The sequence below is a fragment of the Habropoda laboriosa genome, unplaced genomic scaffold, assembly GCF_001263275.1.
Source record: "Habropoda laboriosa isolate 0110345459 unplaced genomic scaffold, ASM126327v1 scaffold734, whole genome shotgun sequence".
NCBI lineage: Eukaryota > Metazoa > Arthropoda > Insecta > Hymenoptera > Apidae > Habropoda > Habropoda laboriosa.
Window position 1 is genome coordinate 192,716 of NW_017100875.1, and position 16,377 is coordinate 209,092.

General features: G+C 36.8%; 1 protein-coding gene across 1 annotated transcript in view; it reads left to right on the top strand.

The window, feature by feature from the left end:
* Nucleotides 1-9,699, top strand: part of LOC108577463 — a gene marked incomplete at its 3' end in the record, with an annotated part of 116,018 nt that extends 106,319 nt beyond the window's left edge. Inside the window, 4 exon segments of the mRNA XM_017940617.1 lie at nucleotides 295-831; nucleotides 2,043-2,363; nucleotides 3,991-4,294; nucleotides 9,427-9,699. Coding sequence (XP_017796106.1) covers nucleotides 295-831; nucleotides 2,043-2,363; nucleotides 3,991-4,294; nucleotides 9,427-9,699 — 1,435 coding nt within the window.
* Nucleotides 9,700-16,377: the final 6,678 nt, after the last annotated feature.

Consider the following 16,377-nt stretch of genomic DNA (forward strand, 5'->3'; position numbering starts at 1 on the left):
AGTGTAGAAAGTGGTGGAAACGGAAAATTTGTGAAAAAGCGGGGCCGTTCGTCCTCGTGCGAACCTGGATGCCACATGTGCGCTTCTTAGGCTACTCGAGGACGAAGGCAAGTCTTAACCCGGGGAGAGACAAAAGAACGGAAACTAAAATCTGAAGGAGTTGGAAAAGAGAAGGTTCGCGTGGAAGAATAGAACGAGGTCCGGTAAGGGCTTGTTGGCAACGACGTACCCGCCACAATACCATTGTACAATTTCCTCAGAGTTACGTATCCTTCCTTCTCCGTCCGCTTCCAGGAAGGTCACCGCTCCTCTTCCGGCGGCTACGCCGAGTCTCCTCCAGATCTGCACGGCTGAAAAAAAAGACGAAGGAAGACCTTCACCCTGGATTTCCTCGGAAGCACAACAGACATCGAACGTAGCACAGAACTGTACGGAGACACTGCCGAGATCAGTCCAACGCCGAGTCATCGTTACCGACAGCGAGGAAAATCGACGAGCGCCAAAAGTCCCCACAAAAATAACAGAAAGCGCGAAGCTGCTCAACAATCGACACAAGGTCAACAGCAGCAGCAGCAGCAACAACAACAGCAACAGCCGCAACAACAACCTAGTAGAAGCCCTCAGAAAGAGGATTGGCGAGTGGAGCAAACTGAGGATGGTGGCCATGTACCAACGTCAGATGATTCCAGTTGCAGTCACCACTATCACATGCATCATCACCATCATCATCATGTGCATCGCGAGGGCGCAGATGGGAGACACCGGAGAACGAGGGAGAGCCCGAGGAGGAAGACCATTGGTTACGTTTCCGCTAGGAGGAGGAGTAACGAGGTGAGTGGATGTAGAAGAGAGATTGCTATGAAAGAAAATGTACGTGGGTCGTCACTTGTGTTGGGTTTCAGGGGTGACACACGATTGCTTTACGAGAGTTTGTTAAATGGTAGATGTTCGGTTGGTGATTACTGTTTTCAAGAATTGAGGTTTGCTTTTTTTTTTTTAACTTTGATTTGATTTGTTGTTGCACTTTTTGGCGATGGCTAATTTAGCAATTAGCATTGGGTCGAAGTGGTGTTATCTATAGTGAGTTGGATGATGGGGATAAGGGAGTTGTGTGAAGGAAAAATTTGTAGAAGGTGATTCCACCTTGTGGTTACAGGAATAAGTTGGATGTGGCATTAAATCGTGTTTTGATTCGTTGAGAAATTTGAAGATTACAGACATTTTCTCGCACGTTACAGACTCCTTCCCAAAGTACTGATATTAATCTTATAGAACACTTGTGGCCCAAAATTGAGGAAAAACTTGGAAAATATGAAACAGCATCCAAAGAGGTGTTAAAAAATAAAACAACAGAAATATGGAATTCCATAGAAAAAAATGTATCAGAAACACTGGTACACATCATGGAACGACTCAGACGTGTAATTAACACCAAAGATAGTCCAAAACCAAACATTAATGCAAAGTAATACAAATGTAATTCCACCAATTCTGTATACATTACTCAACTTTTTTCTAATTTTGCTCACACATTCCCAAGATTGTCACCTCACTTTAGTTACATTTAGGTCATTTTATTTCTTAACAATTTGGGTCGTAAGTGTTCAAATACTTTCCTCAGCACCCATACAAAATTTGACCTTTTGACCTCGATTTTCAATGAATCTCCACCGATTCGAATATTGAGTCCAAATTGTGTACAAGCGTTCGAATACTTTCGTCAGCTCCCATACAAAATTTGATCTTTGACCTTAATTTTCGATGAATCTCCACCAATTCGAAATATTGAGTCTAAACTGTGCATACCCGTTCGACTACTTTCGTCAGCACCCATACAAAACCTAACCTTTCGACCTTAATTTTCAAGGTAAAGCACAATTTTTCAGCAACCCTTCTCAACGAATCTCCACCGATCCAAAGATGCAAAAATCACGCTATGCTAATCCAGTCACTTACTCTTTTCTCACACCCTGTACACTTTTCGCAAAATTAATCAGTCGAACGGCGAGAGCAAGTATCCTTCATACCGACACGATACAAAGCACCGTCGTCCTGTTGCAATTTAGGACAAGAACGCTGCCATAACAGGCAGTCTACCACGAAGAAGATCTCGCGCAGCGGATGACATTATAATGCATTCGAGGCTGAGCCCGGGCCGTTATCAACGTAGTCCAGGGCACAACGGACAACGGGCGATGATCGTCGAGTCACAGAGCCCGGAGGCGAGATTAAAGGCTCTTTCAGCGGAATCGTTGAGGTCCGTCAGTCCAGGAAGCGACAGTGTCTTCTATAGCGAGGGCGCGGACCACTATTTGACCATCAGCGCTCTCGATGTCCCTCATTGTCACCACTGCGGCAGAGAGGTAAATTATTTACCGTTTGTCAAGTTGCTGCTTCGATAGGAAACCGAGTAATTTTCGATGAACTTGGTATTAGACTCTTACAGAGGGTCAGAAAAGAAGTCTTCCTTCTTCTTTGTATTTTGTTGATTCGAAGATAGTAGGTAGAGTAGAGAATTGCTATAAGTGAAATCTGTAGTTTATAGTGTAGTTAGTTGCTTCAGTCTTGAATTTCTTCCTTTCTTCCTACTTGCTCCCGTGATTAATTAGCTGATTCTGTCCGGTGAAATATTCACAGAGGATCTTATAGAGGGTAGTTCTGATGAATTTTTAAGGGACGTAGAACAGCGGAAAGTTGGCGAGATTGTGTGATACTTTTTACGTGTTGAAACGTGAAATTAATGGATAACGTTGCGCTTTAAAATTCACCCCTTTGATGCCAGCTTGGAAATTAGCGGGGATCGGAGGAAGCGTGTTAGATAAGTGCTTTCTAATCTTCGGTGAATAATCTTGCTGCATATTTAGGAACAATAAGGACGAGAGAAGGTATAGTTTGCTTTGCAATATTGCTTACTTAAACTTGCTGTATTTCGTTGGAAAATTAGGAAGTGCTAATTTGAAAAGTAGTTTTTGTTTATTTTAAAGACAAGTCAGTGAACTGAAACTGTGACTTAAACTGTAGAAAAGTAACTATGTTTGATACAACATAGTATTTGCTCCTCCTTTCTGGCTGTTTTGCAAATAATTTTGCCAAGCAAAAATTGTATCGGTATTTCTACTGTAAATATCTTTGGAAATATTTCCGGAATTTTGATCAATATGTTATACAGAGTGGACCTAATTATCTCGTGTAGCTATAGTGGCATGAGGAAATTTTTGTGCGTAAAAATGGTTTCAAAAACTGGATAAAATTGAAAAAAATTTTTTTATGAAAGAAATGGCAGAATGAAAGGAGGTTTCACGTTTGATTTACAATTTTAAAGTCCTACGTCATTTTATACGTCATATTATTTTGCACGTTTAAGTGCATATCAATGTCTGCTACAACATACAATAGAAAAAAATATGTACATTAATGTAAAAAATACAGAAAAAAATTTGTCTTCCATTTTATTCGCCCTTTGAAACCATTTAAATTACGTATAAAAATTTTCTCGTGCCACTGTAGCTAGAGAAGATAATTAGGTGGTTCGTTTGACGTGGCCCACCCTATATTACATAACGATTAAAAAAAACAAAATTTGCGCAAAGATATTTACAGCCAATTCACCCCAGAAAAATTCAAATTCCTCAGAAACCTGGAAAAAGCAGCAAATTGAAAATTTAAATGCCATTAGTATCAAAACTACTTGTCTCTAAACATTCAAACTCAGAAACCTGCAAACTCATCTGATTAGACATTTTCAAAATTCTTTCTAACCACCAACTTAGAACTTACACGCTGGTCGTCGAAATTACGCAAAAGTGCCCTTAAAAACTCAGCAAAGTACACTCGACCAAACCTAGCCAAGATGTCGGTGCTAACTTTGTCACCAAAAAAAAGAAAAAAAAAAAACCAAAAAAGTGATCTCGAATCGACCTGTCTCTCTATCTGTCGGTCTATCTACCTCTTTTCTCTATCGTGCGTGCCGTCGTGTTGCTCCACCCCGAGGTCTCGGAAGAGATCGTTCGACCACCGGCAGGTTTCGCGGACTCCCCAGAGGGACACAGGTCCTCCTCGTCGAAGCACGTGCCTGGCCACCGTCTGTACAAGAAGTTCGACAAGAGGTATCGATCGGAGGATCGCGGTGACAGGCGACATCGTCGTAGCAGCGCTGGCAGATCGGACGTCCGTGCGAAATCGGAGGAAAGGGTGGCCTCCAGACGCGGAAGCAGAGGATCCATCGACGACACCGCCGCTGGCAGGAAGAGGCTTCACGCGAGGAGCACGGACGTCAGTTTGGAAATTCTTACCGGTTAGTATGTGGATTTTTTAACACTTTGTCTACCGCTCCATGGTTAACCCTTTGGACTCCTTCGTCGAGTGCGACTCGACGTCAGTTTTGTTCACAGGTATGAATGAAGTAATTTTTAAATTGCCAGTTTAAATGTGCATTATATTTCGCAGTATTTCTTTTACCTGGATGAGCAATAGGTACACGTGTATATGTGCCTTCAAAAGGAATTTATCACTTATTTTGTGCTGCGTCGATCTTTTCATAGAAAAAGCTCTTATATTATTAGAGCAAGTATCTCGTGAAATACTGTATTACGTAATGAAAGAGTATTTTTTAATACACCAAAGGGGAAAATTCTAAATATCTCGAAACAAGAAATATACGTCTTGGGCTAGTTTCATAATCACCGACACAGTCAAATCAGCGCTCGCTCTTTTTGCACTCCTTTGTAGTTCGATCATCCCTTGTGCACGCATTCATACGTTCATACTGAAATCCACGTGGACTGTTTGCCACGTGCCGAGCAACGGCGCCTATTCTACATAAACAGTCTTATCGACCTGAGTGTTGAACGCTAACGATATACAGGGTGACTCAAGAATTCTGATCACCTGAAATAATTCAGTTGTTAGTGTTAATATGGTTCAAAGAGACACTTAACTCCTTGACGTATGATACTTTTTTGCCAAAATTTTGCCTCAGAAGCCAAAATGATTAACTTCACTTTTTCATATTCTTTCAATTTTAGTATCAAAGCAAATGCTTGGTGCTTAATTTTTCCTAAATAAAATAACTTTAATAAACTTTATTTCATGGAGTTAGTTACTTTGGCTTCCGAGTAGCTCATTTACTGTTTCAAGTTAAATTTGAAAAGATTAATTACATTTGGTAAGTCAGTCTTATCAGTTGAAACGAAAGTTGGAATTAACATTAACTTTTGTTACTAATATAGTATAATTTTTGTCGCATCTTGACCAGAATCTGTGCCACGAATCTGACTCGTTGCTATAAAGCAGGGAGCTAAAATGATTACAGTAGAAATTTTAGCAGTAATTTTTTTTCGAAGTTTTCAGTTTCAAAATTACATTCAAATTTAATTTTAAATTAAATTCAAGTTTAATTTTAACGAATTTTACGTTTCCTCGAAACGAACGGCTTAGAACTGCGGGAACTTTCAGAATGACCTAATATAACTTGAGAAAGGAAGCGTAACCAGTGTTTCCACCGACTTTCATCAAGATATCTCTGATAGATAAAAAGTTCTAGACGAATGCAACTAACTTTTTGACTCTGCCACGTGTATCTAAAGTTGATCCGTTGATGCAGTGGATTATTGGTGGTGAGAGAAATAGTAGGCCATCCGGGAATCTCTTGAGACAGGAGGATCTAGAATTGTACATGGGAGCATTAGGAATTTAGGGTTAGGATATCTACGATATATTGTTCTGTAAACTCAATGGGAAAGATGTCAAAGGTGTTAGCTGACAACGTGAAACTCGTTCAAACTAGGCGAAGTATCTTCAGATAGTGCTTTTAGTCGAATTTTACAATTTGTCTTTCATTTCTTTAGAAAATGAAAATATTGACATAAAAGAAATATTAAAAAAATAAATACTTGCATTGAAATTGGGACAATTTGATCCAAAATCAAGTCAAAAATTCTTTTTCCTTTGTTAATAAATATATCATTAGGGCTGAAATTTCATTTAATTTGGGCTCAATGCCTAATAAACATTAATAATTTTCATAAAGTAGAACAAAATTTACAATTATATTTTTCCTGTTAATTTCGAAAAAAGTTTGTTAATGAATTTGGAACGTAAGAGTGAATATAATACTGTTCAGTTTCAATTCAAAATTGAGTACTCCTGCAAATCATTCTGCGAAAGAAATGTTTGACAGTTAATAATTCAATCTTTATGAATAAAATTATAAAAGAGGAGCAATGTTAAGCAAAATTTTCCTATCATCAACAAATACTGTTGAAATCAAAGATGAACGCCTCCATTTTGTAACATTTTCACTTTCTGAAAATTGAAGAAGAAAGCTGAAAAGAAATTGAAACTTTTCATTAAGTAATTACCTATGAAAAAATTTCCCAAATTTTACCTACTTTTAGACGCTTCAGAGCGGTTGTTTTTGCACGAATTTGCGCGTTAGTGAAGGTCGTAACTCTTCACTTCGATGTTTCGACACCGCGTATCGTACAGTGATTTCCTTACGATCGTTTCCGGAGGTAAGGAATGATACTTGGGATGTGTCTTTTGGTTTGTCTTGTCCTCGCGGTGTATGTTCTGATTGGTTGGACGTTGAAGGTGGTGGAAAAGAAGGTCTCGAAAAATGCGGAGGTGTGATTGGATATTAGGAAACTAGTGGAAGGAGAACGTGAGGGTGAAGGTGGTTGCCTAAAGTTTAAATAATTTGGGGAAAACCCGGAAAGGGGAAAGGGATAGGAAACATGACCAGGGTGTGACTTGAACTATTTTACGATAGGGAAGGAATTTGTTAGGGGCTAGGAAGACGGCTGGAAGGACTGTTTATTAATTTATGATATGTGACTGGCCGGTGGGCTGCGCGACCGGACAAGGACAATTGAACAGTGGTGCACCCCTTTAAACAATAATTTCGTCTCTTTTAATGGAGTATGGTATTTTATATCACGATTCGAAAGAATGTTGACTTGTGAATAAAACTGTATTAACTTTACTAGTGTTAAGGCTTCGTTAGAACTAGTTTATGATACGGTCGCCTATAGACGCTATTTTTGAAAAGGCAAAGTTTTACCCGTACCTGAATAGCGGGTACGTGACCTTAGCATTAGCTAAATTAATTTTCTGTCTCCCTCAATAGCAATTACCGTGTCATAAACTTTAGGGAACCCAAGAGTCGGACGGCCACGGTGACCCGATCAACGGTACCGCGCTGACGTCACCTTGGGCCTTTCCCCGTAGGGGTGAGAAGTCGCTCATCACCCCCGCTCCGAATCCTTCCCGCTACCTATCCACAAATTCCATCCACCAATTGAATATTCGCATTTTTGTCACCCCGTTTTCCACTTCCATTCCCCTGTCAACCAATCAGTGCCATCACCGATACCTTAAAAACCACGCGTAAACGTGTCTTAGAATAGTTCAGAATAGTCAATAGTAAAGGGAACACCAGGCGAAGAATAATATAATTCACATAGTCTCTTATACGTAAGAGTGGTCGTATCTCATTGAGATCCGACCACGAGCGTTAACAACTAGCACTAATTGTAAATCTAATAATGAACGAGATACTTTACCTCGTTTTTCAAAACTTTTCCTCATACTATGTAATTTGCCTCTTGAAATTATGCAGTTTTTGCAGTTATGCAGTTCAAACTTCGCAAGTTATGCTACCCTGTATTAAGAATTTAATTTATAGTAGTCGCTGAAATTGCTAAAATTAATACATAATTCATATATGTATGTACAGTAACATTTGTTACGGGTTAGGCTTGTTGTGTCCTCATACGGAGCGTAATATTGGTTTGGGTTTGTGGATCGGTCAAAATGTTCACCGTATGAGGGTGATACGTGGTTGGACAACAAATCCGACAGGATTGGAACCTTCGGCGTATGTGGTTAATACGCCGTTCTCCGAAGGATGGAAAGGTTTGGCGGTTGTGAGGACAGTATGTATCGTAATGTCGGATATACCTCGAGCGGTAAAGATATATCCTTTGTGAGTTTAACTGTTTCGTTACTAATGTTACAAGGAGATGGTCAATTGAATATAGGCTGAAGCAATTCTATAGTAACTATATTCTAATAATATTCAAGGAGTTTACAATGGTTTAAATATAAATTATAATGGTTGATTCTTGGCTGAGCAAGAATCTTCCTTCTCGACATTACACTTACGAGTTTAGTATTATACTTGGTTGCTTGAAAGGGAATTGAGCCCGATCTTGCTCGTGTCAAACGGCGACTATACAGATACTGCTCTACTTTAAGGTTCAGGGTAACTCTGAACTGTGACTGCCCCAGAGCATCGGAAATCATGCCCTTATATACCCAAAAATCTGTATTTTTTGGGTAGTGGGGGTCCTAATTTTCCCATGAGACCGAAGCGCGTTCGTTTACTTTATCTCAAGGGGGTGAGCTCTAGGCGGATGTCTCGGCGCCGCCGTGTCGGCTAGTCCGCGTACGTAACACATTAAAATTTATTTGAAATAAACTAACAAAATTTTCTTATATCTTAAAAGTACAGTAGCTATTTCAATATTATGAAGTTACTGTAATATGTGAAATTTGTTATTAAATCACCTATACCAATATCCGCGAAATGATGAAGTACTACATTTACCGATATCTTGAAGATTTTACAACCAAAGCTTCCCTCTAATTTCCCGCGTAAAAAGGACACTTTATTAAGAAGTTTCCTGCAACATGTCGTAAAAGAGGATGTTTCAAAAATTCTGATGCGCAAACTTCATTAACTGCCCCCGTATCTGCCAGGAAGTGTAATACATGTATGGAAAAGTGGGCGAAGAAAGTACGGTGTAACGAGTATAATAAAAGCAGATATGTATAATAGATACCGATTTTGCGAAAAGTTGCACAATGAAAGACGATTTGAAAAAAAAAGACAGTTCAGTGAGAACAATGGCGTTCATTAATTAAAAATATTCACCTTGATGCTCCAACATCGTTTGTCTTCTTTAAAGGCGATTAGTTGTTTCCCTGTATGTTGAGATTCGATAAATTTCAGTGCGAATTAAGAAGACGAAGTATTTTCAATTTTCTTAATACACCTGCCTCGTTTGTTTATTCGTTATTCGTTTATTCGTGTCAATACATTAAAAAATGGTTTATCGTGGTTAAATAATTTATAATTCATCACTGCACGATATCTGAAGGGAAAAATTCTTACGTCGAGTCAAACGTAGGACCGCAAAGTGTGAAAGCGGGTCCGACACTTTAACCTGTTAATACTGGCGAAAGCACGATTTATTTGCATAATTTCCCCCGAAGTATATCACCCCCGAAGATTATCCTCGACGTCTGCATTTTGCAGAAAGTCAGCTAGCTATGTGGGATAGTATCAAAGATAACGTTCACGTCTAAAACTTATTTCATCCGTAGCTGTCGGGCTAAAGTCGTTGTTCTTACGTCTAATATCAGGTCGGGAGGACGAGGACAACTATGTGGAGCCGTATACGAGCAGCGAGTGGATTTACATCGGCGACCTCGAGGAGAGCCATGTGTGGAAGAGGCCAGATAGCAGGGACGGCGACTACGAGGTCCCGGAAAGTGTCGCTAAAGAGAGGAGAAGCTCTCAGGAGTCGACGGAGAGCGAGAGAAACTTTAGGAAGAAGTACCAGGCGGCGACACACAGGATGGTGCATCGAAAGAGCAGCGGCGAGATGTATAAAAGGATACAGACCAAGTGTTTCGGTAAGTTACTGAACTATGAACATCTTCCTCTTGCCTTCTTTTTTTTTTTTTTTTCTTTTTAACAAGGCAGTTTACAGATTTACAAACGGGAAGTGGAATGCGGATTTTTAGGCAAATTTGTATTTTTGAGAATATGGTGAAGAATGTAGAATTTCGGTGGAAAATTATTTCACCTACTTACTAGGTATTAGATGATTGCAAAAGTTCGTGCCCGATTCGAAAATGAAACACAAGAAGGTGTGTGCAAAGGCGCATTTCGTTTGGAAATAAAATGAAATGAAATGAGTAATTATTTGAGAATAAAGCACAAGCGGTGTATCTTTGGATAGGAATGTAACATAACGCTAAAACAAACATTTGTACTGAAGTGCGATAAGGTTCCCGCCATCTCTGAAATTCGGCCACGAACTTTTGCAGTCATCCGATATTACAAAAAGGACTGTAATTTGGGTATTTTGTACATTTTTTCGGGTTACGTGCATCCTGAAATTCAGCGTTCGGAACAATAACCGAATATTTTGTTTATCTCGAAATATGTAATCGAAGCTTAAAAGGTTTAAGATTTTGGTTTATGTAAAAGTTGTGGAAAAGTAGCAATGTGGTGCACCGGAAGTAAATACTTTTGTGGCTCACTGTAATGCATATAGTATCCTATGTGCAGTAGAGAGAAATATTTAGGAATGATTTATTAGCAAAAATTGTTTATAATAAACAAAAACAATGTTTCAGTGATTAGTAATAGATAGTTTTAATCGACATCGAAAAATTAGCAATTGGCATCTAGTATTTGATAATCGATGGCTACTAAACGTTGCTGAGAATTGATAATTACTGGACTGCGGATTTTTATGCAAATTTATATTTTTGAGAATATAGCAAAAAAAGTAGAACTTTGGTGAAAAATTATTTCACCTACCAGGTATTATAAAGAGCACTATAATTTGGATATTTTGTGTATTTGTTCATGTTACGTGCATTCTGTGCAATTTTGTACCTTTAAATTTCCTATATATGTATAAAAATCCGCAGTCTAATAATTACGAAGTAAAAGGTGTGTGCAGGTTAATAATTCAAAGCAATTAATTAATATCAGTCAGTTAATAAGCGAATAATAGTCAGTATTTACAAGCAATAATTGACAATTCGTGGTTGTAAGAAATTGTCGGTACAAATGTGTCGGTTCAATAAAGTAGAAAATTGCTTAATAATAATTAAATAATAATTTTTTAAAGTTAATTTTGAGATCAAGTATTTCATAGAGGAATATTCGCTTTTCTTGGCCGCGAATATAGGCAATCTTTGTGATTTTTTTTTTAATAGAAAAAGACGGTGTGTGACTTCAATCTTTTTACAGTGCGTTTATGAACTTTTACATTTTAAGTATACTAAATTTGGTTCGGAATGCCTGAGAAATGACGGTGAGCATGATTCCGACCGTTCAGGTGCACACGAAATGAAAAATTAAATTACCTTTATATTCAGAAACGTTTTCTTTATCGTCCGTACTAAAATCATTGATATCCAATGGCGTAAACAAATATGGCAACGCGGTAAATGCAAAAGTTGCATTTTTTACTACTTTTTTAGATTTCAATCTAACAAAAATATTAGAAATAATTCATAAATTTTCATGATTCTAGTATGAACGACAAAGAAAACATTTTTGAATATAAAGGTAGTTTCATTTTTCATTTCATGTGGATCTCAATCATGGTCACGGTCATTTTTCAGGGATTCTATCAAAACTGCCATAACTTCAAATGTACTGATTCTTTTTAAACCAAATTTTGTACGCATAAAATATAAAAGTTCATAAACACACTGTGAAAAGATTGAAGTTATACAATATTTTTTTCTATTTAAAAAAAAATCATAAACTTTGCCTATATTTATGATTTTAACCGTTATAACAGTTTCATTGAAACGAAACATTTTTACTTCAAATAATTTCCATGTTTGATATACTTTCGCCAAGGTATTACAGGAGCATTAATTCCGCGTATGTAAAAATCCAAATCTCTAAGAGAAAGAAGAACGCAAATGAAACCTAATTTACACTCGGAAAAATTTCTTTCAATGTTAAAAATTTCTTTAGAAAGCTGAAATTGGTCATCAATTTTTGGGGATTTTAAATTCTGTGCTTTAATATATATTTTCAGAAGGATTTAAATTATTATAAAATGGTGACTCGTTGAAACGTAAAATTAATAATACTTCTGTTGAATAAGAGATTTATTAATTTCTCTTAAATGAAACTATTGTTCAAGCCATTACTCTACCAAGTTCCCTCGTTATTAAGATGACTCTGGACATAAATAACAAAGTGTTCACTGCGTAGGAAAAGTTTTTATCTGTAGCAGCATTTTTTCCTTGGCGTAATTAACCACCCTTTGCTTTGACATGAGCTTTCAAGCTTCGCTCAATTCAAGCATGATGTTTCAAGTTTAATACTAGTGCACGGCAAAAGTAACAGCAATGATGCGATAATAATATGTATTATGTCAACGATAGCGCTGTTCTGATAAAGCATTTGAAACTTACGTAAAGAATTACAGCGTTCATGCAGTAATGGAAACATTTTAACCCTTTCGTTGCTTTGAAAATTCACTCACAGGGTATAGTTCGCGCCTTTCGGTGCACTGCTAGCCTAATTTAATCCTTAATTTTATCTTCCAAGTATTTCTACCTCAACACTTTTGCGTTCTGGTCGCTAGATTGAAAATTTTCGCACAGTACCAGGGTGCTATGCTGAAACTTTACATTCAATACGAAAAATAAAAAGGACCCCTAGTATTTTTTTCTTTAATTGAATAGAAATGAAAGGGTAATCACTGTTCTCATCTCCTGTTTGATTTAAAATATGAAAGTGAAGTCGATAGTTTCAGAAATTTTGAAGAAAACAGCTTGTAACAGTTTCTTTACACTTTGGCACACAAATGCGTCAGGTTTTCGATTTGACGCGAAAATGCATCAACTTTTCGACTTGTTCGGAAGTGTTAATTTAATGAAATCAGTTCTAAAACGACAGAGCCAAAACAAAATATTTCGCGGCTACGAATTGCGGCTATTTTCGTCAATATCGAATCTGCTACTAATCCTTCATAGATGTAAAATTAACGTTGTGGAGGTAAATAGCAATTTACCTCATATCGGTTGATTTGAATGTTAAAAAGTCCTTAAATTTGCTGTCTTCATTTTGGAAATTTTTGTGTAACTGCAATGAACAGCGATTCCCAAATTTTGGAGCAAGTGTGGTAACAAGCAATTTTCTTCTTGAGCACATGTTTACTAAAATTTTAGGGTCATTAACATTTACTTCAATTGAACTAGATATATATTTTTGTCGGTGTAACTTTGTGACAACAAAAGGAAATAAAAATTCATTCGTGCATTATAGATACATGCACTATCGGCCAAAAGTTTCGAATCACCTCCCACTTTTCTAATTTTTTATAGATTTCAAGTTTATCTCAATTCTACATTTATCAATTTATCTCATATCAATTGATTCGAACGACAAAATATTTTCAATGTCGCTGACTCTTTTCTGGAAATTTTTGTGTAAATTGCAATGCTCGGTGATTCCAAATATTTGGCCGGTAGTGTATTAGTGTTTCGCCGTATATGGGCGTTCGGGACAAAAGTCATAACTTCTAAACTAATCAATTTTCGACCAGAGTCCTCTAATACTTTTTTCAAGAGAATTCAAGTATGCGTCGATTGGCATATAAATAATGTATGGTTTCGTTCAGAAAATTGTAACGATCTTTATTTTTTCAAAATCTGCCGCAGCGAAAGGGTTAAAAAGAACTTTGTCATGGGTCGTATAAAAATTTGACTCAACTTAATGTAAAGTAATAAAATCGCATAATTTATCGCGTTAGAAGCTTTGGTCAGCCAAGAAAATCTGTCACACTTGGAACATCTCAAAGTGGTAATTAACGATTTTTATGAAATTTTGGTGTGTGATAGATACGGAGAAAATATTCGACACGTATTTTTTTTTTTATCGACAACCGTCCACATTGAAGGGGTGAGAATCGCCGTAAAATTCGCAGGTTGTAAGCATGCGCTGCCGTTTAAAAGTTTCGAGTGCTATTCGTTATTTGGACAAAAACTTTTTCATTCGGACGTACGCAGTAGTTTTATTAGAAATATTGTACTTATGCGTTAAAATAGCATTGTACAAGTATGATGCTACATTGAAATTGAAATTATAATTAAATTGAGCTCTTACGAGACGAATTAGAGAGAAATATTAAAAAAATGCAAAACATCTGAAATGTATCTGTGGAAATATTTATAAGAAGCTTGGAGCAATATTAAACTGAAAACAATTGATAAATGAATTATGTCGAAATGACAAAATTGTTATTGTTATTATGGCAAAATGACGAAATTATGTGAAGCAGTCGTATCGAAAAAGAAGAGAATTCTTTTGCGAAAAAGCACTTTACTAAATTTGTATTATTTTTCTAATCAAATAATTTATTTCTAATTTTCTAAATCTCTTTACTATTATTTCCTTGGCAATAATTTCTTATGAATTTAATTTCTAATTAAATAATCGTAACTGTTACTTTCAATCGCAATTAAGTAAAACAAATTTAATGTAAATGAAACGTTCGTTCACTTAGGGAAGCTTTATTTGTTTTGAAATCATAACATGCTCCAAAGTTTCGAGCGTTAGTGTACTATAATCTCGGAAATTCGCTAGAATTTCATCAAAGTCGGTGATTATCTCTTCAGGATGCTTCCTTGTCAGTCACTTGTGTCTGTAAATTTCCTTCGTTTAAATATAAATAATTAATGTTGAAAGAAGCGCACTAGGCTACCATGAACACTCTTCAGATGCTGTGAATCAATTTTAACGTAAAGGTTATCCTTCTAAATATACAGGAGTATTTAAAACGAAGGTTGTAATCAAGGCTGAAATCGATCGACTTATAATTTTCCTCGCATGATACTGTACATCATTCTTTATAGCGATGTACAATGTAATTTTAAAGAAATCGTTTTGAAATGTGGATTTTATATGGCTCGAAGAAAAGATTGTCCACTCGTACCGTAACAGTGTGAATTATATTAAACTTTTGTAAATAACAATTGAGAAAGTATATTTGAAGTATACCAATTTCAAATATAAATAAAAAAATATGAAATTTAAAATATAAAAAATTTCTAAATATGGTAATTCCAAAATTCGAACACTCTAAATTACGAAAATAAAAAAATTTTGTAAATTTCTAAAATTCTAGGATTGTAAAATCCCAAACCCATTGCGGTTATTGCATAAAAATTAAAAGTATGCAAAGGAGGATGTTAAAGAAAGGCCAATTTTGGCATACGACAGGAACGAAAAATTTTTTTACAGCATGATTCTACGCATCCTAAAGAACGAAAAATGTAATTGTCATTTTTCCTAGAAATGATGAGAAAGTTATGAAGAATGCGGTTCAAGGTAAGAGTATGACCATACTTATAACTTATATTCCGTCAGAAACTTAGAAACTCATATTAAGTATTATTTACAAAGATTGTTGTACATTAGTGTTTAATAAAAACCAAAAATAATGAAAAATAACTAATGATAAATTAATCGAAACAAGGAATTCTTTGATGACACAATGCTTATATTCGAAGCAATCAGAAACCAATAGTTATTTATTCTCGAAGTGATAAAAATTATAATAAACTAGCAACTCGCGAGAGTTTTACTCTTAAAAGGGCAGTGTAACGATTTGAATTTAAAAGGGGCGCGTCTTTTTACCGCGATCGGCGTGCGTCCGCTGAGCGGCGTTGGAAGTGGCGACCGCGCATGCGTCGAGCGAAAAAAAGTATGGCGTACTGCATTGCATTAAGACCACGTGTGTGATGTTTGTTCTCGGTTTTGCCAATAAAAGTAATATAAAATCAGAAAATTCTTTTCCCGCTAACTCTTTTCTGTGCGCGAACAGACAGCTAGCTTTATGTTTGGTTCGGTGTACTTACAGCGACCCAGGCTCGCGTTTCTTATGTTTAGCTCGCAAGAAATATCACGAGTTCTAAGAAGTTAAGGCCTAGAATTTTTCCCAGAACAGTTGCGAGCGTACAGCGATAAGAAATCGGGCAGGACGACTCGTCCTCAGTCGGTGTTTACGAGGCTGTCGAACGAGTGCCACGACGAACGTTGAACGTCGCTTATACTGCGCGATTGTAGTTTGTAGGGAATACATCGAACAACGCGTTTTCGATTATACGCAGATTTCCAATCAATTTACGTACTTAGCATATTCGTTCGTGTGAATTAAGTGCCGCTGCATACAAGAAAGTGGTGCACCGAATTCAAGTACACAACGAACAGCTCAGCTTGGGAGAAAAATCAAACGAGAACCGTGTCTCTGCGAGCTACACAGCTACAGTTTCACGGTATGCGTATGCGTGAATAATATAGAGGAGTTAATTGAAAATAGAGGAGAGCCTACGCATAGCTAATTAGATTAATTACTGCAACAATATCGTATCCTAAGTTTATTTTTCAATAAGGAGATACACAGTTAAGAAATGCAAATTCTGTTAGAGTCTTACTTTTTTATTGTATCCCTGTCGTGACGATTATTTTATTATATTTACGATAGCTAACTTTTATCACTTGGAGAATAAATAACTATTGGTTTCTGATTGCTTCGAATATAAGCA